Here is a 27,189-nt window from a genome sequence, read left to right as displayed (position 1 = left end):
GGATAGTGAACCAGAATCAGCAGAAAGGAGCAGGTCATTAGTAATTTTAAGAAGAACAGTTTCAGTACTATGGAGGGAACGGAAGCCAGATTGAAATTTTTCATACAGGTTATTGGAGGAGAGGTGGGTTTGTAATTGAGCGGCAACAGATTTTTCAAGAAGTTTTGAAATGAAAGGAAGATTTGAAATGGGACGAAAATTATTGAGGTCAGACGGATCAGAACCAGGTTTTTTGAGAACAGGAATGACAGCGGCAGTCTTAAGTGAAGGTGGTACAGTTCCAGAGGTGAGGGAGGCATGAATTATGGTAGTGATGAGAGGGGACAACACAGGAAGAGAAGCTTTAACAAGAACAGTGGGGAGTGGATCAAGTTGACAAGAAGAAGATTTAGATTTTTGAATAAGTGTGGAAATTTGGTTGACTGTGGGGAGGGTAAATGTAGAAAATAAATGGGACAGGGCAGGAAGACATGGTATGGGTGAGTTGAAGCAGAAAGGGGGAAAAGTTGCTGGTGAATGTGTTGGATTTTCGTGGTGAAAAATGAAGCCAGAGTATTGCAAAAGTCAGTACAATAGAGATGAAATTGTAGTAAGTCTTGGGGTTTTGTGATGTGTGAGAGGAGTGAAAAAAGTGCTCTAGGATTTCCTTAATTTGCGCAGATTAAACCGGAGTAATATTTGGATTTCGCTATGGATATAGAATCCTTGTAGTGGATGATACGAGTTGAGTACATTTCCTTATGAATGGTGCATCCAGTTTTGGGATAAAGTCTTTCCAGCTGACGGCCTTTAGTTTTTAACAGTCTGAGAGTGGGAGTGAACCAGGGTGCAGTATGAGTGAAAGAGACCGAACGGGTTTTAAGTGGAGCCATAGTGTTGAGAATGTTATTGAGATGAGTGTTATAGTGTGTAAGAAACTCATGTGTTGTAGAGACTATCAGCACTGGGGATATTATTAATGTGAGAAATTAAATTGTCCAGGTTAATATCCTTAATGTTATGAAAGTGAATAGTATGTGGAGGGTTGGATTTTAAGAAAGACAATGTGATACTAAATGATAAGAGCAGATGGTCAGTAAAAGGGAGTTGAGCAGGTTTACAATCAATAGGAGCAAGTCCTGAGCAGCAAATTAAATCAAGAATATGACCTTTGGTGTGTGTGGGAAAGTTGACAAACTGTCCAAACAGGATGTAAAGTCTTTTGTGAGAAAGTTATTAACATTATCCATATGAATATCCATATGAATATTAAAATCACCCTGTAGTATGATATTAGGTGGAAGTGTGGATAAGTGAGTGAGAAAGGCAGCGCTGTCAGTGATGAAATCCTTGTTTGGCTTTGGCGGTCTGTAAAGAGTTGCAGTGATGGTGGGAACAGGTCCAGAGAGCTGGCAGACGGTGACCTCGAATGAGTGACAGGCAGGCACACTCACAGGCGCCACCCTCCAGGTCTCCCGGTAAATCATCGCAAGACCGCCCCCTCTACTGGTCCCACGAGGTTCAGTGAGGTAAACAAACCCCGCTGGAGTAGCATCATTGAGAGCAGAAAAGTCATTCGGCTGTTGCCAGGTCTCAGTCGGGCACAAGATGTCAAACTTACGGTCCGTTAGAAGATCTGGGATGAGATGGCCTTTACTCGTAAGAGAGCGGATGTTTAAGAGGCCAATGTTGACCGTAGTGGCGCTGAGACTGGCTGCCGCATTAGCCGACCGTGGGACGCAGGTCAGCACAGCTGGATTAGCGCGGCGTCCGTCTTCCTCGGCAGTCGGCGTGCGGTGGACCAAAATGACTTTATTGAACTGGAGTTGTCATATTGGAAATGTCGCCGTGAGCCCCGGTGTGTGCTTCTCCGCCGGGGCAGGTAAAGGATGTCCGGGTGTTGAAGTAAAGCAGGTGCCGGTGAATCATGTGGATTAAAATGAAGTTTAAACTCAGTGGCTGAATATTGGAAGAGTGCTGATGTCTGATGGATAACAGACAGTATGAACCAGCAAAGTATGAGCCACATAACTAGGCTGGGTTGCAGCAGGAGATGGCGTCTGGTAGCAGGTAAGCTAATCACTCAGTTGCACGCTAACTCCAGTGACAGTTTTACAAGCGTGATGAATAAATGGGTTAATAGCCCACGCATAAATCATACATTCAATGTCCAAAAATGTACACTTAAGCATTTAAACATTAAACCCACCGAGCAGCCAAAATGCACCAGCATTCACGAGGTGCACCTTCTTCAAACGGGCCAACTAGTAACAATTTGCTCCTGAAAATGATCTTTGGCTTTTCACGTGAGGAAATGAACCCCTCTCACATTTTTAGTAGTAATTTCATGAAACTTGGTAGACGTCCTTGTTTTAGGTTGGTAATGTGCATGGTGTCATATTATTTAAGTTGGGCCCATCTTACCAGAGTGATGATCCTTGATTAACAAATCTAGACTCCCATCAGTTTGGTGCCTGAGTGGGTGCCTGTATTCCTTTCACATTTTTCATAGGAATTTTTTGAAACAAGGCACAAGTCCTTGTTATAGGTTGGTAATGCGAATATTATCATATCGTTTGTGTTGGGTCCATTTTATCAGAGTTATGGCCCTTGATTAACGAACCTAAACGGTGCCAGTTTCATGACTTGGTGTCTGCATTCTGAAATCACATACCTTGAAATGATCAGAATGTAGCAAGCTTACTTACTTTTCTACCAAAGCAGCATTTGCCAGCAGGGAATATTGTGCATTAAAAATGTGGTCACAACTGGGGAACTTATCTTGCTGTGAGAGATGTACGCACGTAGGATGTTTTCTGTCCCTACATGTGTATCTACAGACGCCATGTAATTTGCTTTTCTTGAAATTGTGTACACGTACAAAATAACAATCGCCTCTTGTTATTTCTTAGGATGAATTTTCGAAATGGGAAGAAAAGTAGCTTACAGAGGAAAAGAACCCAGAAGAGCTCTTCTTCTGACGATGACGATTATCAGAAGGAGCTGTCAGCAGGGCTACGGCGGCAGGCCACCGTCAACATCAGCTACAAGGAAGCTGAGGAGCAGAAGACAGACTCTGATGACCTGGTGGAAGTACTTGGTGAGGATGTTCCACAACCTGAAGAAGAAGAATTTGAAACACTGGAGAGGGTGATGGAAAGCCGGATAGGAAGAAAAAGAGGTAAAGGACCTGTTTGTTAGATCTAATCTGGTACTTGTTCACATGTTGTTCCTTACATTAGCCATGTAGGGTAGCAGATGGTAATCATGGTAACCATAGCTTGTAGTACTGTCTTGACCGTTCTGTGTCCTGTAATAAAACTGTGTTTGCACTCAGAATCACTCAGTCTGCAGTTGCACATCAAACTTGTCCAAATCTGGCAGCCTGGCATCCATCTGAAATGTTTGAAGCTTTCATTCACGAGCCTGACTGTGTCACACATCAGCACTTTGTAGCATCTCACAAGTGCACACAGTGGAGTCGGGAGCAAGTAGCCATGATGCAATGTTATCGTTGGTTAAAAAAAAGTGGGTAAAAGAAAAAGTCACCCAATAATGTTAGATATGTTGAGTTGAAACTGTATCTCCTTTTGAAGTGTCTAACTCGGGAGTCCCGAGCTTCACTAAAAGCTTCATTATTTGAAGTGTCATGCTGTTGTCTTCTTCTTTGGCTACTCATTTAGGTGTCATCACAACATCTACTGGTCAAATAATTTGTATCACAATACTATAATATTTATTTTGGCTTCTCCAGGAAGTAATTAAGTCACTTAATTACTTCCTAGGAAGTAATTAAGTGTCACCACATCCACAATTCCACAGAACTGCCTCGGGACCTGGATAACAATCACACAGGCAGTGTTGTGTTGTTTAGTTCACATACAGAACCGTGGAGTATTTTGCACACAATCACGTAGGCGAGCTAAAGGTGCACAGTGTGTTCTTCAGAAGCATCTTTTCGCGTGCCTCGATGCCAGACACAGATGCTTGTGTTCACACAGTATAACCTGAGGCAAGTTCTATGGATTGTTCTACAGAAGGTAAAATCCGCGATTGGATGTGTGCAGTCCTTATGGTGCAAAATACTCAGGATTTCACCTGCCTCACCATCTCAAGCCTGCCCCGCCCAAATATCAAATCAATGGATCATTCTACACACATGACAACACCACCTGTTGTACATACAAGTCGAACGTGTTTGGATGTCTTTATCTGCAAACAGACCCGTGGACTGTTTTGTTGGCACAAAAGTGCCGAACTGGCACAGTGTTTTTCAGATGCATCATGTGCCTCCGTGTGTTATAAACCGTGAAAAATTCCTTTGACACACATGCTTGTGTTCACACATAATAGAATCGGATGCAAATTCTATGGGTTATTTTGCAGAAGGTAAAAGGTCTAAACAGCAGGGATTCGCACAGTCCACGGTGCATCTCAATGCGTCAAAATACCGAGCATTTCTGGTAAAAAAAAAAAAAATTTACTTCAGCCAACCTCCCCATATAAAGCTTGGCCCACCTGAATAATTTATGCAATAAGGAATGTTCGTGGAAGAAGAGGAGGAAATATTTTGTGTTTTTTCCACACTGACCACGATTCATGTTCATTAATAATATGAGAAAACAGCTGTTTTTAACCCAAATGTTGCTTAATGAATTGAAGACTGTATTGTCCAAGTTGTAATAATAATAAATTGAACAGTCCTGTCACTGGCTTTTGGTCGGCACTCCTGCGGCTGCTGGAAGAGTTAGCTCTGCACCACAGAAAAACATCAGTCTGTCAGTTAGGAAGCTTTATATGAAATATACTTTTAATGATCAGCAAGGGAGCACTCGCGCTACAAAACACTGGACTTATCACTATTTTATCTTTTCCCCACTTGGTCTCTGGCACATGGTTCCAGCTGGACCACACCGCAGAACACCTCTGTAAGTTGGGCCAGACCCGTGCAAGCAGGCCTGCCACGGGCCAGAGAGCCACTTTGCAGGAATAATGCTTTTAGCACAGTCCAAAATCAGACTGCACAGTGTGATTTCAACCCAAAATGAACAATGCCATTGCTGCAAATTTTATTGTGGAAGTCCTGCTGTTTTGAGCAGCGCTGTGCTCACTGTCATCACCCCGTGTCCTGGTCATGGTTGCTTGTTATGGAAAATCTTTAGTGTTTTGGTCAGATCCTGAGTCTTTAACCCCTGGATCCAGTCTGAAGAATGAACACTATAACTCTCAGTTACCAATTCAGTCTGTTTTAGAATTGTTTTCCTTTTCCAGACTGAACAGCACCAATACCAACAGTCTGGGTTTATAGTATCCTGTCCTTTCTGATGGATTCCACACTCTGTCCTTGGAAACTTATTTTCTGCCATCGCCTCAGAGCAAATTCCGGTTCACTTGCACCCCGTCATCTCTGCCTGTCAAGACCTCCCTCATCAGTCTTTTTTTAAATTAATCAATTAGTATTTATTTATATTGGCGTTGTCACATCCATATAAATGCAGCATGTAATAACAAGATCAGTGGTATGAAGCACGTCTTATTTAATGTCTCTCTTCATATATACTTTTGGTCTGTACTATTATTCATCAAATCCCCCCAAAAACATTCTCTGGCTTTTCTAAGGGTAAACTTCCACGTTTCTCAGATCAGTTAAATTTATTTTTGTAGTGCAAAGTCACAGCATACATCGACCCAGTTCACCTCACAAGGGTACAGTCTAACCTGACCAGTTGTTCTTCTCTTTTAATTTTTCTTGTAGCAACGGGGAGCGCTACCACTGTATACGCTGTGGAAGCAGACGGAGACCCCAATGGTAGCTTCAATCCAAGCATAGAGGCTGGTGAGATCCAGTATTTCATTAAGTGGAAGAACTGGGCCCACATCCACAACACCTGGGAGACGGAGGAGACACTGAAGTTACAGAATGTCAGAGGGATGAAGAAACTGGACAATTTCAAGAAGAAGGAACAAGACAAAAAGAAATGGTGAGTTGATTTGAATTCTGATAGAAGAAGTTGCTCTGTTGCATTTTCATTTGTAATCGTGTTCTGCACATTACCGCCGTAAGACTTGGTTAGTCACATAGTGAACCGTTAGACTAACAGACAAAACCCCCTCCTCCTGAGCCTGTGGGTAGATTTGGGTGAGACTGCACACAGTGTTAGCGCACCATGTCAAGAGCCACATGAAGGGTAAATGATTTTAATCAGACATGGTCAAGCAGCAATTAATGGAATTTTGCTTTTGAAGCATCATAATATTGACATTGCAGGGTTCTTCCCAGAAATTTTTAGTATAGCAGTGCTGTCGGGAACTCTCACCGCGCGCTTTCAACGCTTCCACTCGGGGTCCTGTCCGACCTTGTGTCCTGAAGTCCGAAGACAAAAATGAAAATCTTTTAGTACTGTTTTTGCTCTGATTCTCTGCTGAATTGTTGATTAGTTAAATTAATCTAAAATGTTTGTGTTTCATTGATACACTGTATGTTACGAATGTGCAATAAACTTATTTGAAAGAAAAAAGAATGCACAGAAAAACAACTTAAATTGTGGGCGATTCCAGATTTTTTTTTTTTTTTTTTTTTTTTACACATTTCCCCTGCATAACTTTCAATTTGAAAAGTTTGAATTCCCAAGTCACAATATCACCAGGCTGGGAGCATTCACTGTGAAAATCTCACTGTGTCCTTGTGATTCAGATTTTGACACTCCTCTGTATTGTCAAAAAATAAAATAAAAATAGAAAAACAAAAGGTCCAGCTTTCCTCCCTGAGTCAGCAAGTGCATTTCTGGAAAACGTCTTATTACACTGCATTTTACTCTGCGTTTGTCGGCATTTCTCAGTGTGATGTACATTTTAGGAAAAGCAGAAACATTTCAATGGCTAATAGTAAAGAAATGAACACTGCTTCATCCTATAACGAAGCTTCTGAGCTTTCATTCGAAAGTGAAGGTTTGGATTTACAGAGGCTGCACAGAGAGACAGAAGGCGACACACTTCACCCCAAAACTCTTAGATTTTGCAGAGTCTGTTGGATTTTGGATTTTAACGTGTGGTGACACTGCTGTTTGTGTCGCTGGACACTATTTTAGTCCTGCAGTGAGTGTGCACGCAAAATGTCTTCATGATGCTGTTTTTTGGTGGAGTAGACTTTGGCAGTCACAAGTGGATCACTGTTCAGGGTTATTTTTTTCCTTCTTCTCAGTGGAGCTGGTAGGCTTTATTTTTACTTTACTTTGAGTGTCTGTCTTGACGTGAGCCTGTTCTGTAACAGAGCAGCACGCACCACACACGCACAGTGCATGCGCACTAAGTTTTTGCACAGTGGAAAGCGGCTGCTGTTTTTTCTGTTTTTTTTTTTGTTTTTTTTTTAATGAAGGGCCAGCGATCGCTGCGCCCCACATGGGCTGTGGTCCTGCCAAGATGAAACAAAAAATGCCGAGATCGTCCTCTGATCATCTGACTTCGTGTAACACTTGCATTTTGTCATGGTTTGTGTCATCTGGATATAAACAGGATAAAATAAAGAGCTGAAGTTGTTTATGTGAAATTTCCCGCAAAAGCGGGTTTGCGTGCCGCTAGATTACCACCAAGTTTCCCGCTAAAACATCATGAGATGACACTACACTGTAGTGGTGCTAGATGGCAGTATAACGGCGTGGCGCTGTTGTTCCCATTGCCTGGGGAAAACCCTGTATTGTAAGTGCGACTCCTTAGACGGGGGAAAAAAAGTAAGTGTGACTTCTCTGCAGCTGCTTCATGGCGTTCAACAAGACTTTACACAAGATGTGCATGAATGCAAATAAATCTGGTCCGACGTTGTCAAGGGGAGATAATTGGACTTTTCGTTGTATTTTTTTTTTTTTTTTTTTATCCCTCATATTTTTGGTGTTTATAGACGATCACAAGTTTGATCATTTAGAAGTTTAATTCAGTTGCTTCATCACAAATTATTTGCTATCATAGAGGGCTGAGCGATATGGCCTAAATTTCATACTGTGATAACTGTAAATATTGCAGTATATTCTTCGGTATATAAATTTCATTATAACTAACGATAAAGTCGATCCTTTGTATGTGCTTGTCACTTTAACAGCCCTGCAATGCATTAAGACAAAAAAGCAAAACACCTTCAATCCAAACTGTTGGTGTGTTTTTGAAACGATATGAAGATGATGATCATGAAGTTTGTGAATCTTTGACATGTCGGCTGTGAGCGCCGCCTCTCATCTCTCAGCTCTTACAAAGCAGAGGGAGATACTCACTGTTGACCTGTGATGAGCCAGTTGTATATTTAAAGCAGAATGTTCAATTTTGTTAAACCCACACCCTTGGCTGTGGCTCTGTCATGAAGGAGGAGCTGCCATGAGTGTTTCCTCCACACTACAAAGATACGCATTCACATGAAGCTGTCCACAGCACAGCCACGACGCACCGAAGTAACCTTGGACAGGAAAATATAGGGGGAGGAATTAACTGCAGCTCTTAACATGCTATGTATATAAACACAACTTATAATCACTTTCCATTGTTTGGTTTGATTTTGTTGATTTCATACTTACAAGGGAAATAATTTTGTCAGCCTATAAAGCCTCGATATTCACTCCTCTGCATGCTTGCTTCTCTCTGTGCTAACATAATCTATTGTGCTCAACAAATGTTTCTGTTATTACCTTCACAAATGTCTTTCACTCAGGGTCCCTCAATATATCTCACAGTTTGCATGCACATCTTGGCACAGTGAAAAAACTAATCAAATATGGGAACAAATTAATCAGATGGTGCACATAAATTGTATCTTGTGCACACAAAGTAGCATTTGGAGTGCTGTCACTTGTGGCCTTGAGATATCTGTCTGTATGTCTGTCTACCCACCCATCTACCATTTTTACCTGAGGCCAACGTATGACCATCGGGTATTGCGAAGACCTGGACAGACGGACGCACACAAGATCTCAAGATCTCCATCCGTCCATCTGTACAGCATAAATCCAGTTCTATTACTGCCACAGTCTTCAAATTCACGGGGAACATTCTTGGGACACAGACCTTGGACAAGCTCAAAGATTGCTAACCTTGATGTATTTTAAGAGGTTTAAAAAGTTGCATTCTGTTATAATCTGATCCGTTTCGTGTTTGAGTGACGCGGGTGGCAGCCAATTAGAGTAGAGCTGCACTGTGATATCAGTTGCTGGTTTCTTCAAAACCGCTTTGTTTTGTGTGTTTATATACATGTTTATCATATATTACGTAAAAGCTAGCGAGAATTAAGCACTTCTAAAACTGAAAACACTGTTTTTGGAACCTAATAACACCTTTGAACTTAGACATTTTACAGAAGTTAGCATGGTGACATCGCTTCCTAGTTCAGCGACTTGCTAACTTCTTCGTTTCTGGCATATTATGTAAAAGCAAGCGAGAAATAAACACTGTATTGTCCAACAACAGACACACATGGAAGGGTGATAATATCAAGGCCAGCAAAACGATCATATTCATTTTTATATGAGCAAAGCGCCGCACAGCTGCGTGAAGCCCAAACCGGAAATGACACAAAAATTCAGCCCAGTGGAGAAAAAGCCACAAGCCGGACAACATTGCCATAAAAAGCCAAAAACCAATGCAGGACGAAGCCGCAAACCGGAAATGACATGGTGAGATGCTGAAGAGCTTCGCTCGTTCATGTCCGTGACATACACATATTATATCGAATGATAAGCTGATATATTGATTATCATGATAGACCTAGTGCTGTGCTATGTTGATTGCCTCGAGTGTCTGTGTGGGTTCAAAGCAGATTTTTATTTATTTTTGTCATGAACCCGTTTTAAATGTAGGTGTTAAAGCTAGAATATAAACAGAATTTGACACTGAATTAGAATTTGTACTTTGATTTGTTTGGTTTGTTTTATTCTCAGGTTGAAGGCTGCATCCCCAGAAGATGTGGAGTATTTTAACTGCCAGGAAGAACTCATTGGTGACCTGCACTCCCAGTATCAACTTGTAGAAAGAATTATAGGTATGTTTTCTGTGTTTCTGTTCCTTACTTTAACTTTCTTTTATGCCACTTGATGAATGTGATTACCAGATGTCTAAGTTTCATTTGGCAGGACATTCAAACCAGAAATCGGCAGCTGGTTACCCAGACTACCTGTGCAAGTGGCAGGGTTTGCCATATTCTGAGTGCAGCTGGGAGGATGGTGCTCTGATTGCTAAGAAGTTTCAGAAATGCATTGATGACTACATGAGCAGAAACCACTCCAAGACCATTCCATCTAGAGACTGCAAGGTAATTGCTTAGTGACAAAGTGTCTGTCTTTGGGGCCGTATTAAAGCAGTGTTTTGAAAGCCGGTAGGTCATAGGTTACCATTTGAGCCCTGAATATGACAACATAATTGTTGAGAATGTAGCAGAATGTTAATGTAGTATGCTTTGGCAGAATTTTAAAGTATTGCTTTTCATCTGCTTTTGAGGTAATTTTATATTTCATTTTCAGTGTTTCTAAAATATGTTCAGGCCGGTGGTACTAACTGAAAACTCAATCATGAGGTACATAGCATGAAAAAATGTAAGGCACTAAAAATGCAAAAACAGCAAACTTCTTATACGAGTATATCTATATAACCCCTTTAATAATTGTCTTATTTGAACAAGAGCTGAACCTGGACAGATTTTCATTATAAACCTGCTTTTTCAAGGATAAAACCTGGAAGAAAACATGTCAGACTCATAGTTTTTCACACTTTCTTGTTTCACAAAGGGAGGCTATGAGGTGAAGCTAATAGTTTATCGTTAAGTTGCTCCGCTGCTTGAAGGAGAGTTTAGCGCTAAAGTTTGTTGTCCACACAAATGAGCATGCGATCGCTTGTAAACAGTAAATTGCTGGTACAGTTTATAAACATTCCATGAAAACTATTATTTTTTGTTTTCATATGAGTGAACCCCCCTCCTCTCCTGTCTCTCACACTCTTCCCCCTCTCTAGTCCCCTCTACTCCCCTGTCCTTGATTCAAACACCATCTCTGCTGGCAAGCATTTTCTCCTGTTGAGGAAACCAAGCTTTTAATCTGTAAAATAAACCATTAATTTCTGTGGGTGAGCTGTGGATTATTTAATGAAGGATTTTGATGAAGGTTTTTCTTTTACTCAGGCAGAGACACTACTTTCAGCTGTGCTCTGCAGTTCAGAGTGAAGCTACAGCGCGTGAAGGTGGAACTTGGCGACCAGTGAGTCGCTACATGCAGCGCTGCAAAATATGGCCGATATATCTGCAGAAATGTTGAATATTGGCGCCGATAATTGTCGACACCTAATAATGACCATGATTCATTGCTGTACTACAAAGTGTTTTTTTTTTTAATCGATTTAGTAGCACCTCAATTAAAGGCCCAGTCACACGGCACTTAACGAAGGGCATTATTATTATTATTATTAGTAGTAGTAGTAGTAGTAGTATATGAGTGTAGGAATGACAATCCAGCCCTTATGTACATGTGATAATAACAGGTAGATGATTCAGATTATTATATAAGAACTGTTCTGGAAGGCAGAATTCACGTTGTGGATCAGCTGCTCAGTGATCAGCTGGTGGAAATAACCGCACATGGGGAGTCAATGCACGGTGTCTCATCACACGGACTCATCAATTTACTGCTCTGATCTATTTAATCATCTTTACACTTATATTTATTCCCCCTTTTGACAGCTTTGTGTTATAAATCAATATATATGGCTTAGTAACGTAATACAGTGATACTGCAGTCACTACAGCATGGCACGGCACGCCACTCTCTTTTGTTCTGGATGAAGGAACCAGAGCAGGTGGATCCACCAATGTGTGCACAGATCTCCACAGTGGGTAGGATCACACGCTTGTGTTTGCAGTTTCTTGGCATCCTAGAGTCCTGGAACGCAGAGATGCAGACACACACTGCTCAAGCAGTGACTCCAGGTGTGTTTTGTTTAAAGCGTGGACATCGTTAGCTTCAGTTTTGTTTTGTTCATCTTTCATCCCTTTTGCGCCCTTGATTCGCAGGCTATTCGGTGATAAAGCTTGTTCGTCCACCTTTTGTCAATGATTTGTTTTTGTGTTGTTTTTTTTTTTCTTTTTCCCCTTCATTCAGGAATTGTTGTATGCTGTGTGTCCATAAGGTGGTATTGCTGTGTGATGTATCAATTTTCACTTTACAAATCTGGTGTTTAATAGGTTGATCAGAGTGCTGTAGATACCCAAAAATTATATTGATTTGTAAATTAATGGATATTTGGCATAATTTTTCAGTATTTCATCTGCTATTTTTTGGTGGTGTGGCGGGCTGTAATACTATCAAGGAAATACAGATTTTTATTGTCTGAATGAAAGTTGAGCTTTGTTTTTGCTGTGTAGGTGCTGAAACAGAGACCCAGGTTTGTGCCCATGAAGAATCAACCAGCCTACATAGGAGGTGATGGGCTGGAGCTCCGAGACTACCAGCTGGACAGTTTGAACTGGATGGCTCACTCCTGGTGCAAGTGAGTCAAGTCTTGTCTGTGTGCGGTTAAATAGGACCCGTCATACCCCTTAGTTTCAGGCTGATTGTTCTTTTTGTGCACACCATTGTCTTTAAGCTCTAAAATCCCATTCTTTCTCCTCAAAGAGGCAACAGTTGCATCCTCGCTGATGAGATGGGATTAGGAAAGACCATCCAGACCATCTCCTTCCTCAACTATCTGTTTAATGACCACCAGCTGTACGGGCCGTTCTTGCTAGTGGTGCCCCTGTCTACACTAACCTCCTGGCAGAGAGAAATCCAGCTCTGGGCACCTCAGATGAACGTTGTGGTCTACCTGGGAGACATCAGCAGCAGGAACATGGTATGGTCCAGGCGTGTGCACAACACAGCATGTTGTGTGTTGCGACATCTGCCATCGTCATAAAAGATTACTTGGATTTCTGTGTTTTCGGTGTTGGCGTATTTTTTTCTTCCCCATTCTTCTGGGAACATTCATATGGTCATGGTGTGTTAAGATGGCTATACATTATATGTTGCATCTGTGCTTATCTACATTATTGCGTGTTTGACAGACTGCATGAGAAAGCAACACAGTTTGTGTGGCTCATGTTCCACAGTCGTTTTTGGAAGAGTGCAACACACACAAAATTTCTAACTTGCTGGAAATTGTGTTGCCATCAAGTAAGTGCAGCACAGACAGTGTGCATGTGTGTACGTCTGCGATGTGGTTCATTGCATGCACATGTATGTAAATTTTATGACAATGCAGAATGATGTAACTGTCGCCATATTCAGAAGACTGATCTCAGGTGTTTGTTAATTACATTTTTATGCAACCAGTGCCAAGAATCTCAGGCTTAACTTTTTTTTTGGTAGAACACAGCATCCAGGCGCACTTTATTTGAGAGGCCCCATACAGCAGAAACCTTTGAAGCACGGAGTTCCTTCTCCCTTTCCTCTTTGCAGCACAGCTGCCCCGCACAGTGCAAAGGGCCGTCTCCATATCCAGGCCTACAGTGTGTTTAAATTGATTGGAGCCATTACAAAAACTACACTCAAGTGTGACTAATCCACTCAGTTGCTGAAAAATGGCCAAGCATGTGCACACACAACAGAGGCTGTGAGCTGCAAAATATATGGTACTTTCTCTTTGTATTAACAAGGTCTGCGTCTGTGTTGCGCCTGCTTAACTTGCAGTAATGTGAACGCAGGGCAGCCATAATTTATAGTATGTGCCAGGCTTAAGATTGATGCCATGTATAAATCTCACGCCAGACACCTCTGTGTAAAGTTACACTCTGTCTGCTGTGTGTGAAGATTTTCTGCTCAGAAAGTGTTTGAGGAAAAGAAAAAGCGCCATCCTGCCTCAACCGTTTGTTGATGGTTGAATGTGCAGTCAGCCGATTGTGGATTTGTTCGTCACTGCAGTGCACTTATTTTAAATAAAATGTATGTCAATGAGGGCTGCGCAATGTGGCAGAAAAAAATCCTGATTAAATGATTATTATTTTTATATTTATCATGATATATAATTTGATATTGCTGCCAGTTTTAAGAGTATAATGACTACGCCCTGAACCAACCAGAGTTTATGATTTAAACTTTTAGAATGCGTTATGAATAAAAAATAGAATCACAGTGTAAACATTTAACTGCACAAAACATACTTCCTTCTCTGCTGTACTAGACTATGAAGCCAAGACAATAAATGGCTTCACCCAACCACTAACCATGAATGGCAAAAATGTTTTGTGTTGTCATTCATGTTCTCTGAAGATATCTCAGCTGAGATATACGTTGCTCAGAAATGAATGCAACCCATCTGGTAAATAAATCCCATCTGGTTTATCTGTTTTTCAGGTCACTTTAGTCAGTAATGTGCACATGGCCTTATTGAGATGGGTTGTGTAATTTTGAGAGCCACTGTACGGTTTGCAGACAGATTTCATAATGGGGTGTCTTGAAGACCAAAAAAAAAGTGTGAGCTGTGTAAAACAGCATTGCTCCTGCTTTGAGCACTTTTGGTACATTTTCCCACTTGGAACTCTGACAAGGGCGGTCGCATCTCCTCCACTCTCCCTTATCTCTGTTCTCTGCTTTAACCTTCAAGTCCCTACTTCACCAGACTGTGAATTCCTCAAATTATATTGGATACTGGATCTATTGGACTACTATTGGATTAACTATGGAACTGATCAGCTGGTCTCTGAACACCATTAACACCATTTTTTCTACAAGAAGGTCAGGATTGGGGGATCCTACCTGCCCAGAGGGAACACATCCTGCAGGCTATGTTCTTGACCCCTGGAGTTCTTGGCGTGTGGCATGCTTGGCGCTTTTCTCCGTTGAGGACGTCGAGGATTTATTCATTTTTGGTCTTATGGTAGCAGGGCTGGTACTTTTTGGCGTATGTGCTGGCCTCATCTACCGGAAAAATGGCAAGATGGCGGCATCAAGAACCACGGCCCCTCGCCTGTCCGTCATGATTAACGAGGTTGGCAAAGCAGTGCATTCTCAGACCGCGATGACTCTTGAACTCTGACGCAAATTGGATGACATCTTGGAGCAGATGCGTGCCTTGCAGTTGAAGTTGAAGATTTCAGAGGCCGGTGAATATTCTTAATTCATAACTGGGAATATTCTTAATTCATAATTGGGATTTGGTTGTGCAAGTGGAACTGTTAAAAGTGTTTTTTTACTGCTCAAACCACAACATTACAGGCTTATCAAGCCTGAAGGTCAAATTGCCCGACTGTTTTTCCTCCAGAGGAATTTCTTCAGCCTGGGGATCATTTGGCTGTTTCTTATCTCAACTCACAAAGACAATAAACTGTTTTTCACAGGACTGAAGCATGCTCCATTCCCTCCCCCCACCCCCTCCTACATCCATCACACATCCCCCACTCCGGCGTCTGCTCACGTCATTCCTTTCCCCTTCTGCGGGGGCGGTGCCGTTTTAGCTGCAGCTGGCCCCCGTTCCTCCCCCCAAGCTGACGGCGGCGCATCTCAGGGTTGCTGCGTGGCCTTCATCCACTTGCCTCAATTCAGATAACGGACTTCTTCAAACTTAGTGCACATAAACAGTGTCAAATGTGTATGTGTTGTCTTTAATTCTGATGTGTGCCATTATTACGGTAAACAAGTAATAATTGTGGACTAATTGCTGTCTGAGGTAACTGGAGTGTAAACATAATTTCTCCACTGTGAGATCAATAAAGTATATCTCATCTCTCATTTGTGTCACCTGGAAGCTGCAATGATCTGGAATGAGCCTTACATTCTCACAGTGCATTGATTCTGGACTTAATCTGTGGTTTCTGATTTTTTTTTTTTTTGCAAATCTTTTTTTTTAATCGTCTATGCAGATCAGAACACATGAATGGATGCACATCCACAACAAGAGGCTAAAATTTAACATCCTCCTCACAACATACGAGATCCTCCTCAAAGACAAGGTCGGTCGCTGCTTTGGCACTTCATTAGTTTGATGACGTGCATCCTCTATAAAAGACTTTGCTAAAGCTGTGTAAAAGGATGTGTGTACATGCCTAACCTGCAACAAATGTTCATCTCCAGTCATTTTTAGGCAGTGTGAACTGGGCTTTCATTGGTGTGGATGAAGCTCACCGCCTGAAGAATGACGATTCGCTCCTTTACAAGACGATGATGGAGTTCAAGTCCAATCACAGGCTGCTGATCACAGGAACCCCGCTGCAGAACTCACTCAAAGAGCTCTGGTCCCTGCTGCACTTCATTATGCCCGAAAAGTAGATCACTTTCAGTTGAACTTACTGGGGAACATTGTGTCCTTTCTGGAAAATAGTATGCAGTTCTTGTGTTATTCTTTTTTAGGGTTATCATAATATCAAAAGAAGTCAATACCAATACCAGAGGAATTCCAATATATGATTCTCAATGTCACATTCAATACCATGGTTTTAATAATAATAATCAAGGTCATGGAGGTCGAAAAGAGGTTGTTCACATAACAACATATCTGTTCTTTTAAGCTTTAATTAAACATTCACAAATATCCAAATGAGCCAGACATAAAATAGATAAAGAAAAATGTTCAGCAGTCAGTTCATTTGGAGTTGCGATATTCACCTTATTCAGCCCTGCCCACTTTTACAACAGCGGCATTTCGGTTTGTCTTAGGACCTCCGGTGAGCAGTGTTTTCAGTATAGAACAATGGAAGATATTACATGGGTAGAAACAAAAACCTTTTTGAAAAGCTCAAAGGGATCGACTCTGGCTCGCCCACGGGTCATAAAAGTGGGAAGATGACATGAAAAAGTGGCCCTCGATTTTTTTTTTTTTTTAACTGCTTTGTGTTGTTACTCGGCGTGGACGCTTTGGCTAGGAGGAACTACAAGCTCCATGCCGCACAGTGGTGCGGAGCTCATATAAAACAAGTTAAAATACTACCCGACAAGTAGTATCACCATAATGCCAAGATTACATAACTTTAATATACTATGGTGTTATTTCATGCAGTGCTTGGTTGTATCAAACGCTGAAAATGAGTAAATAAGATAGCAGCTAACACTACAAACACAGTTTAACCGTTTGTCTCACTAGCATCCTCAACGGATCGTTGTAGTCCAACCATTTCTCTGGGTAAAGATCCAGTGGTGTGGGTTTTTTCTCCATAAAATGAAAAGAACATAGGGACATTTGGGTGGATTTTTCAAATTTAGCACCTTTAGTCAGCATCAGAGATCCTTGTCTTTCAATGGAGGAGGGAACAAGTTAAATGCTGTTCAGATCTCTGCTTTCCATGTTCAAAACATCGTTCTGAAAGTGATAGTTTCCTCTTCTTCCAGTTGTTGTGGCGCCCACAAACTGAACGATTAATGCTGCTCATGTTCGGACACTTCAAGCGTACTGTGTTCCCGCATAGCTAATCATCAGACGCAGTGGCAAACCGGAAGTTGCTTGACAAAATGGAGCTGCCACTAAGGTGAATAGTGTGTCCCAAAAAAGTGCCACAAAAAGAAAGCTATAGAAAATCTATACACTTTTGGATACTGATATCTGTCATATGTCATCCTGAAGCATATCTCAGGGAATTTTATCTCTGGTGTTCATTTCTAATTTCACCTGTCTGTAAGAGTTTTGGCATTCACAAGATGTGCTCAGTATGTGCTCCGTGTCGTTGGTTCGGCCAGATCTCCCTTTGTTAACATTGTCAACAGTTCTGTTAGTTGGAAACTTCTTTACAATCCTTCATATCGTCTTTCTGTCTGGAGCTTTTCTAACTCCAAAATGACTTTGATATTGTTGTTGGTTTTGCGTGATAGATTTGGTCTCAAAGTAGAATTCCACCAGTTTCCCTTTTTGCTCGGTTATAAGCAGCATCCTCATGGGATCAGTCTCAAACTACATCAGAGGAAATTCCTCAAAAATATCTTAATGTCTGGTAAAAAAAAAAGTCAGAATTCAGATTAGCTGTTGAAGAATTAGAGTTAAATGATTTTGTGACACTTTTTTGGGGGGGCAGCCTGTATAATTCAAGTGAATGAGTGAAAGAGCTGAGACTGTACACTTATTTGATGACTTGGGTTTAATCTTCTGTGATCAGTCAAAAAATATATAAAAAAGAATTTACATTATTGCTTAATTGCACTAATGCAAATTCCTTTTAATGGCAATATTTATTTTATTTATTTTGACGTGCATGCACAATAACACATGCACGTTCTGTGACCTTTGGGCCAACTGTTCGTTTGCTTACCTCCTTGAACAGAAATGCCAAATCAGAGCAATTTTTGATTGAGTGGTATTTGATTAATTAAACCCAAGTCACCAAATAAATGTGTGTGCATCGTCTCTGCTTTGCTATAAGCCTGGGGTCAGCTCTTTCAACAGTCCATCCCCCCTGTTTCATAAAGACATTTTCTGATTGATCATATGGGATAAATGAAACCTGATTCACTAAATAAGTATGTTTTGTTTCATACGCACACTGTCAGCGGTGCGATCAGGCAGTCTGAACATCCCCCGTAGAGTAAAGGGCCACTTTTGAACATATTTTAAAAACTTGTTTTTTCTTGGTGTGTTATAATAATACAATTAATAAGAATGACTATTTTTAACAACAAAAATGTTGCTCAATCAGTATTACTCTGAATGTCCTAGTTTTACTCCTCCAATTTTGATTCACATTTGCAAGGTGGTTCGAACAAAATTAGCCAGTATGCACATATCATTATAACATGCATGATTTTTTTGAGCAACCACACTCATTTTGTGAGGCGAGTTAGAACGTTTCTGCACAGATATTATGAGGCCTAATAATTTGAGAATGCTCCAGTCTTGCTAAAAATGTTGAATGTGTTCATTTAGATTTCACTCGTGGGAGCTATTTGAGGACGAGCATGGTAAAGGACGTGACTCTGGCTACACCAGTCTACACAAGGAGCTAGAACCTTTTCTGCTGCGCCGAGTCAAGAAGGACGTGGAGAAGTCTCTGCCTGCCAAAGTGGAGCAGATCCTCCGAGTGGAGATGAGTGCTATTCAAAAACAGTATTACAAGTAAGACCTGGTTAGCATCTTTCTGACAGTTGTGGCCACATGTGTTTGCCAAGGGAAAAAATGCCACGCCAAGCCCATTTTTTTCAGAGTGCTCAATCCTTTTTGTGCACCTGCCCTGAGCACATTAAATTGAGAATCTCTTGTTTCAGAAAGGTGCCGATGTCATCACTGCAGCGCCTTTTTGGCCAACCAACTAGATGGAGCTTAACTTGTCATCCTAACAACCAAGAAAACTGAAGTAGTTGTTTTTCTCTGTATTTGCCTACAGAGAATGTCAGACTCGTATGTCAGACAAAATCACTGATAATAAAGATAAAACAAGCTCATCTGTGATAGTAGAATGGACAGACTCTATGTTCCTGCTGAGGTTGAGTGCTTTTGTCATTGTACGCATTATAAGGTAGTTGTTAGCTGTTTGTTGGGATAAGGCAATGCTCAGTGCCCCCTTGCAGTTTTTCTGCCACAACAAAAAAAATTTTGGCTTTGCAACCCTGATTGAGAAAAATTATTCTCTTTAGTGACTCCTACAGCATTATGGCGCATTTCTGTCATGAATGTTGTAACGTTTTTCTGTGTTTAACAGGTGGATCTTAACCAGAAATTATAAAGCTCTGAGTAAAGGTACAAAGGGCAGCACATCAGGGTTTCTGAACATCATGATGGAGTTGAAGAAGTGTTGTAACCACTGCTACCTGATCAAACCACCAGACGACAGTGAAATCTACAATAAAGCTGACACTTTGCAGGTCTGTTGGTTTGGTCTTGAAATATATTATGTCCTTGAAACTGTTTAACATTTCTTATCTATGAGAATGGTTTCCCACCAAAAGTCCTAAATGACATCCATCATATGCGTTAAACACAATATTGCATGCAAATATATGAAAGGGTGAAAGACAGCCGTTTCAGAGATTGATCAATATCATTTTCAGTTTTGTTAAAAAAAAAAAAAAACCTGGAAAGTAAAATACACGCTTTTCAAGTACAGCCTCAACCCGCCATGCTAGCTGCTTTGCTATTATGGTGAGCTTGCTACAGTATTCTCCATTTACCTTATAGGAGGTACTCTTGGCTATGCGTGAGATGTTCTTATTTTATGAAATTTGTCCTTGGGGGCAGAGTCTGACTTCTTTTTAATGGAGTTCAGCAGGGATGTGTTCTGGCTCCTACTCTGTTCAGTGATTGCATAGACTGGGTGTTTGGTAAGACTGTGGAGTCTGCAAACTTGGGTGCCTTTGTCGGCAAAGAAAGGTGTGATCTTTGTGGAATCTGTGGATATGCAGGCTGTGGTACTTGGGAAGCTGAATAAGGAGTCTGCCACAAATCAATTTATAAATTAACTTTTTTCCACAACTAATGAATTTTACTTTCTATTGTCCCAAACTTAACCACCATTGTCCCAAATGGAAATTCTAGGGTTTTTTTTTTTTTTTTTTTTGGTTTGTTTGTTTGACATAACCTTACCATCATATTTGTTTTTTGTTTAAACAAACATGTACATTAATGTCATCCGTCTTCCTGTCATTCTTTCAAACTCGCATATACACATGCGCGTGCGCACACACACATACACACACATAAAACATTCATTCTCCCTCACATGCAGCACACATTTCTTTGCCTCTCAGTCATCTTTCTCTCTCATGCACAAACCCACACTTGGTCCCTTCTCATTTTATAACATTAGTAATATAAGTGCAATGTTCACATTTTAGTCACTAGTTGGCATCAAGCATTAGCTAAGCAGGCTAACTTACCAGAGTGTCAGATAATCGTTGACAATATACCCTACAAATCCTGCTTCACCTCATTCAGGTTTTCTATAGAGACCTGTAAGAGCCAGTATGAAGCTCAGAATTTTCTGCTCTGGGCGTTGCCGTGTTGGCAGCGCTTACTCTGCCTACATTACGACAAACCCAGAAATGGATAAAGTGGTGGAGTGTTAGCAATGCAACGTGTGACCCGGGCATGAATAAAGAAGCCTGAACAGGCCTCTATCTATTACTGGCTAAGCTAACAGACTAACCTCTCTTTGGGTTTTTATTAAATCATATTTTTGGAGACTGCACAGTGGTTCTTATAACATTTTGCTTTGGTGTGGGTATTAAAAGTTATGTGCCGCTGATTTTCTCAGTAATCGTACATTAACGGTACCTAATGGATCAAGCTACCGATAGTTACATTTGAATCTTGGGCAGAGAGTAAAATGGAAATCAATCAGTCGGAATGAACAGTTCAGTTTGTCAGCTTTGTATCCTGTACTTCATTAACGTTCCACAGAATTTGGATGTGCTGATGCTGAGTTTACAGTAATGGAAGTAATTGACGTTGGGTGGAAAGACAATGATTTGGTGTGGGCTGTATCAGTTACAAGATACAATGAATAGATGAGGCTTTAATCTGGATTTAAATAACTCCACAGATTGAGCCTGTGTTATCTCAGTGAGCAGAGTGTTCCACAGGTAAGGTGCACAATAACAAAAATCTCTGTGACCTGCCTGCTTCTTCTTCACCTTTGGAGCACAACGGTGCACATGAGATTTATTTAGATCTGCCAAATGGGACGGCACTAGTCCATGTAGGATTTTGTATGTCGGTAACAAAACCTTAAAATCCTTCAAACCTCGCATAAACAGGAGGCCAAAATTGGGGTAAACGAGAGTTACGAATGTAACTACGGTTCTATGAATTCCGGATGACCGCCAGAGGGCGGTGCTTTAGCACCTGGATAACTACATGTGCGCAGCACAGAGGTCGAGAATATATACCAACAAAGTCACACCATTGAATGTGACCTGGGTGACGTCACTGGTTGTCTTTATATACCAGACGCACCCAGCGCTCGCTTCTTTTCGGAATGAACTCGCAAGACTCTGAGTGACAAGCAACTCTGGCGGTCAGCCGGAATTCATAGAACCGTAGTTACATTCGTAACTCTCGTTCTATTTCATTCCTCCTGACCGCCAGAGGGCAGTGCTTTAGCACCTGGATGACTTAGTACCAACAAGGTCACGAAGAGTCACACTCACCTCGCATCAGCAGTGGGGAGTGGAGGCAGACAACACTGCCGAAGTCACCGCAGGAGGAGCGGCCACATTCAGTCTGTAATAGCGGGCGAAGGTAGAGGACGAAGCCCACGTAGCAGCAGCACAAATATCACTCAGAGGGACACCTCTCAGTGCAGCCCAGGAGGTGGACACCCCTCTGGTGGAATGGCACGTAACCTTAGGAGGCTGAAGACCTCTGGACCTGTATACTTGTAAAATGGCATCCACGACCCAATGTGAGAGTCGCTGCTTTGAGACAGCACAGCCTCTTTTGTGATCACCGTAAAACACAAACAGGGCATCTGTTTTCCGGATCCTGGCAGTCGCACTAATGTACTGCTTCAACATTCGGACAGGACACAGGGAACCTGAAACAGATAATCCTGGATCAGAATGCGGGACATACACAGCCAAGGAAACTGGCTGGTTAACATGAAAAGTTGAAATTCTCTTGGGTAAAAAGGATGGATTAGGCCACAGCGTAACCCCAGATCCGTCAGAATTCCATCGCAAACAGTCCCCAGCGACTGATAGGGCATGGAGCTCTCCCACCCGCTTAGCCGAAGACAGTGCAAGTAGAAAGGCAGTCTTCACTGACACCCATTTAAGATCAGCACTTTCAACTGGTTCGAAAGGGGATAAGCTTAAACCTTCCAGGACTAGAGGAAGGTCCCATGAAGGTACGCGTGCAAGCCTTGGAGGCCGCAAACGTAGAGCACCTTTCAAAAAAAACGACACACTAAGAGGTGTGAACCCACTGACCGGCCATCAACGTAGACGTGCCGGGCAGAGATTGCAGCAACATAAACCTTCCAGGTAGTGACAGAAAGTCCTTTCTCCAGCAGTTCTTGTAAATATTTGAGGAGAATAGGCACAGGGCAATGCTCCGGGTCTAACTTTTGTTTCTCACACCACCGCGCAAACAGCTTCCATCTGTTGTCATACAAAGCCCTGGTAGAAGCAGCACGTGAATTAAGGATAGTCTGAACAACAGCCTGGTCACAAGAACTTAACAAGGAGTCTGGCCCCTCAACGGCCACACATACAGTTGAAGGCGTTCTGGGTGAGGGTGCCAAATCCTCCCCTGTAGCTGTGACAACAAGTCCTTCCTCTCCGGGAGAGCCCAAGGTTCTCCCTCGAGGAGTTTGTAAATCATGGGAAACCAAATCCTCCCAGGCCAGAATGGAGCAACCAGCAGCACCCTGTGGCTGCTCTGATCTGTCCTGTGCAGTGTCAACATCAGCAGCGGGAGAGGAGGGAAGGCATAAAGGCGGCAATCCGGCCAATGGGTGAGCCAATGCATCCTGCCCCAGCGGGCTGTCTGGTTCCAAGAGGGAGTACCATCGTGGGCAATGTGTCGAGGTGCTTGAAGTGAAAAGGTCCACTTCCGCTGCACCATATTTCTGCCAGATTATTTGGACCACAATCGGGTTCAGTCTCCACTCTCCCGGTGGTGGTTTCTGTCTGGAGAGTAAATCCGCTGCGCTGTTCTGTACACCGGGCAAATGAACTGCTCTGACACTCTGAAGGCGAGGCAACGCCCATAAGAGAAGCTTCCGAGTTTCTGCCAATGAGTGATTGGACCTGATGCCCCCCTGATGGTTTATGTGATGGACTGTTGACGTGTTGTCCGACCGGACAAGAACATGTCTTCCTCTCAGGGCTGGGAGGAAATGCTTGAGAGCCAGTCGCACAGCGCGAAGCTCCAGCACGTTTGTGTTGGAGTCTCTCCTGGGGACTCCAGACACCCCTCACCATCCTGTGATTCCACACGGCCCCCCAACCTTTGAGTGATGCATCTGTAACAACCACCTCTCGGCGAGAAGGAACAGAGCCTAGAGGGACACCCTTGCAGATGAAGTCCACGTTCCCCCAGGGTTTGAGGTGCAGAAGGCACTGGTTGGAGAGTCGTACAAGCCTGTGCTGATGCAACTTTAGTTGAGGCCTAGGTTGTTGATCCAAATCTGTAGGGGACGTAAGAACAGAAGTCCCAAAGGTACCACTAGCGACATTGCAGTCAATTTGCCAATCACCCGGAACATTAAACCAAAAGGCAGTGTCACAGCCCGTTGAATGTGTGAGACGAGACGAATTACATCGTCCACTCTCTGCAGGGATGGCGATGCAGTCATAGTCAGGGAGTTGATGGCAGTGCCGATGAAGGTCATTTGTTGACTGGGAACAAGAGAACTCTTTGCAAAGTTCACTGTGAGTCCTAAATGAGAGACATGGTTCAGTAGAAGAGCTGTGTCGTTGTGCGCCTGCTTCTGAGTCGGAGCGCAGACAAGCCAATCGTCTAAGTAGGGTAGGATTCTTAATCCAAGAGCTTGCAGTGGGGCTAGTGCTGCAGCCATACATCTGGTAAATGTACGAGGGGCAAGAGAGGCCGAAAGGAAGCACCCTGAACTGGTATGCCTGACCTTTGAAAGCAAAGCGGAGAAACTGCCTGTGATGAGGCGCCACTGGCACATGGAAATAGGCGTCTTTTAAGTCGACACTTGTGAACCAGTCTCCTGGTCTGATAGTTTGAAGGACGTCTACTGTGCGGAGCATGTGAAACTGCAGCACTTTGATATAACGATTCAGACGTCAGAGATCGAGGATAGGACGAAAGCCGCCATCCTTCTTTGGAACAAGGAAGTAAATTGAATAGAATCCCCTGAGCTGGTCTGATCTGTGAACTGGCTCTATGGCCCCCTTCTCTAGGAGTTCCAAAATCTCCCGTTGTAGGGCAGCAGACTGCACCGAGTTGGAAACAACAGTCATCCTCACCCCATTGAACTTTGGAGGACGACATCCGAACTGAATTCTGTAACCTTCGAACAAGGTTGAAATGACCCATGGGTCTTGAACTTGAGCCTCCCAGTGGCTGAGTTGATTTCGTGAAAAACGGCTGGGGGCCAAACATTGGCAGTCAGACCCGACCACCTCTGCCTCGCATCCCTGAGGACCTCTGGGTGCGATTACTTGAAGCTCTGCGAAACCGTTCAGTTCTCGGGGGTCTGCCCGTAGGCTCACGAAAGGCAGGCTGCTGGGAGAGCTGGCCCTCAACTGCAAAAGCACGTGCAGCTCTGGGAGTCGGCGGAAGCCTAGATGTAGAGTGAAAAGCTGTAGCACATCTGACTGGCTGAGGTCTGGAAGACCGGTGTAGGTCAACAAACTGTTGCCGAGATTTACTAGCCTCGACAGCACGCTCTAAAGTTTGTTGGGCCGCAGGTCCAAATACTTGGCCTGGAAGAACCGGCAGCGAACGGAGTGTGCCTCTGCAGGATTCGGATAGGGGGGACTGAGCAACCCACACCTGACGTCTAGTGATGGTAAGGGTTGACATCAGTCTGCCAAGCTCTCTGGACATATAAGCAAAGGTTTGGAGTGAGGCATCACTAAGACTTTGCGTAGCATCATCAACCTCTGCCTCCCTCAAAGACTTTGAGAGGGCAAGGGCTAAATGGGACAGTGAGTTTCCTAGGCGACCGATGCGAGCAGCTATGTCATAGCTTTTTGTGAGGAGGTCATCAGTGACCCTACACCGAGGGCGTGGGCAGCGGGCATCCGGCCGAGCAGCATCAACTGGAGCCACAACCAGGTTCGCAATAATGCTGTCAACGGCGGGCATACGGTTCAGACCATACTGCGCTGAGTCACACATAGAGCTAAGGGCTCTGCAGTCCTGTGATAGATGGGTCAATGATTTGGGGTCCGCCCAACATCGGTGGAGCTCCTCGATATATGGTTGTGAAACTGGAACGTTGAACTCAGGCTTCTGAGTGACTTTGAAAAAGCCAACTGAACAGCTTGCTTGACAAAGGATAGTCCAGGTTCCGTTTGCGGCATGGACTCTGCCTCGGAGGTATGAGAGCCCACTAAAAGCCCACTCCTCTCATCCTCATCCTCCACACAGTTTATATCACTTGTCATGTACAAGGAATCAGTTGCAGCAATAGACACGATATCTTCCTCCTGCTGAGTAACTACATTGGTCTGATCAGCCTCATTAGGGACAGCAGGAACTGTCACTGCATTCCTGTAGATTCAGAAGCAAGGACTTAATCTGAGCAAACTCAGAAGTCAACGTTTCAACCTTTTCAGCCAAAGCATGGTCATGAGTAACCTTCTTAGCAGAAGGGGCTCCTGCATGTGGGCGTTTACGGCGCTTTGGGTCCTTCCTGGGGCTGGAGGCCAAAGTCGCACTAGATATTCCACTTTCCAATGCCACAAGTCTAGCAGTTCTCTCTGCCAGTGGCATGCTGGCACAATTAAGGCAGGCATCGCCAGTCAGGGCTTCCCTCAGGTGTCCGATCCCAAGACAGGAGGGGCAAAACATATGTCCATCATCTGGGCTCAAGGGAGCCAAACAGGTACTACAGCCATGCAACAAAGGCTCTGTCAACATTGTGGACTGCGTGCAGATGGCTAACGCAAGCCCTGATGGTTACAAATGGAAAGACAAAGCGTGAATCACACGCAGTGTAAATAGTAACACGAGGCACGGAGCGTGAAGCACTCACAGCCGTCGACTTGACACGAGGCACGGAGCGTGAAGCACTCACAGCCGTCGACTTGACATGAGGCACGGAGCGTGAAGCACTCACAGCCGCAGACTCGACATGAGGCACGGAGCGTGAAGCACTCACAGCCGCAGACTCGACACGAGGCACGGAGCGTGAAGCACTCACAGCCGCAGACTCGACACGAGGCACGGAGGGTGAAGCACTCCAGCTGCAGACTCGGCACGAGGCACGGAGCTTGAAACACTCACAGTGTAAAAGCTAATACAAGGCCCGGAGCGTGAAACACTCACAGCCACAGTAATAACACGATGCACACAGCCGAAAAAACTCACAGCCTAAGTGCTAAGTCACTTAGAGCAACGACGACAACACTAGCTGCTAGCAGAGCTGTTAAACTTAGCAAATGGTGGCAGTGCGGACAAAGTACTTCAAGGAGTGGAAAACACTCATGGCAAGCCCAACAATGTACACTATACTGGTTCTGATACACACACTACCATGTAGTTAATGTGGTTAGCGACACAACTAAACAAATAGCCAGATTTCATCGAAACAACACAGCTAATGTGCACAGAGGAAAATATCCAGCAGGGCAGCAGCAAGGCGCACACCCGGTGTTTAGGAAG

At 43.2% G+C, this 27,189-nt stretch overlaps 1 protein-coding gene across 3 annotated transcripts in view; it reads left to right on the top strand.

Annotated features, from left to right (window-relative positions):
• The window catches only part of chd1 (chromodomain helicase DNA binding protein 1), a 121,447-nt gene that overhangs the window by 32,416 nt on the left and 61,842 nt on the right, over positions 1-27,189 (top strand). For all 3 annotated transcript variants that reach the window (XM_034191476.1, XM_034191475.1, XM_034191474.1), the window contains exons 6-15: positions 2,892-3,160; positions 5,735-5,960; positions 9,894-9,994; positions 10,086-10,264; positions 12,362-12,486; positions 12,612-12,828; positions 15,833-15,922; positions 16,044-16,234; positions 18,817-19,005; positions 19,589-19,751. In XM_034191476.1, the coding sequence (XP_034047367.1) occupies positions 2,892-3,160; positions 5,735-5,960; positions 9,894-9,994; positions 10,086-10,264; positions 12,362-12,486; positions 12,612-12,828; positions 15,833-15,922; positions 16,044-16,234; positions 18,817-19,005; positions 19,589-19,751 (1,750 nt within the window). The remainder of the gene's footprint in view (positions 1-2,891; positions 3,161-5,734; positions 5,961-9,893; positions 9,995-10,085; positions 10,265-12,361; positions 12,487-12,611; positions 12,829-15,832; positions 15,923-16,043; positions 16,235-18,816; positions 19,006-19,588; positions 19,752-27,189) is intronic.

The sequence above is a fragment of the Thalassophryne amazonica genome, chromosome 17, assembly GCF_902500255.1.
Source record: "Thalassophryne amazonica chromosome 17, fThaAma1.1, whole genome shotgun sequence".
Taxonomy (NCBI): Eukaryota; Metazoa; Chordata; class Actinopteri; order Batrachoidiformes; family Batrachoididae; genus Thalassophryne; species Thalassophryne amazonica.
This window is presented reverse-complemented; position numbering and strand designations above follow the sequence as displayed.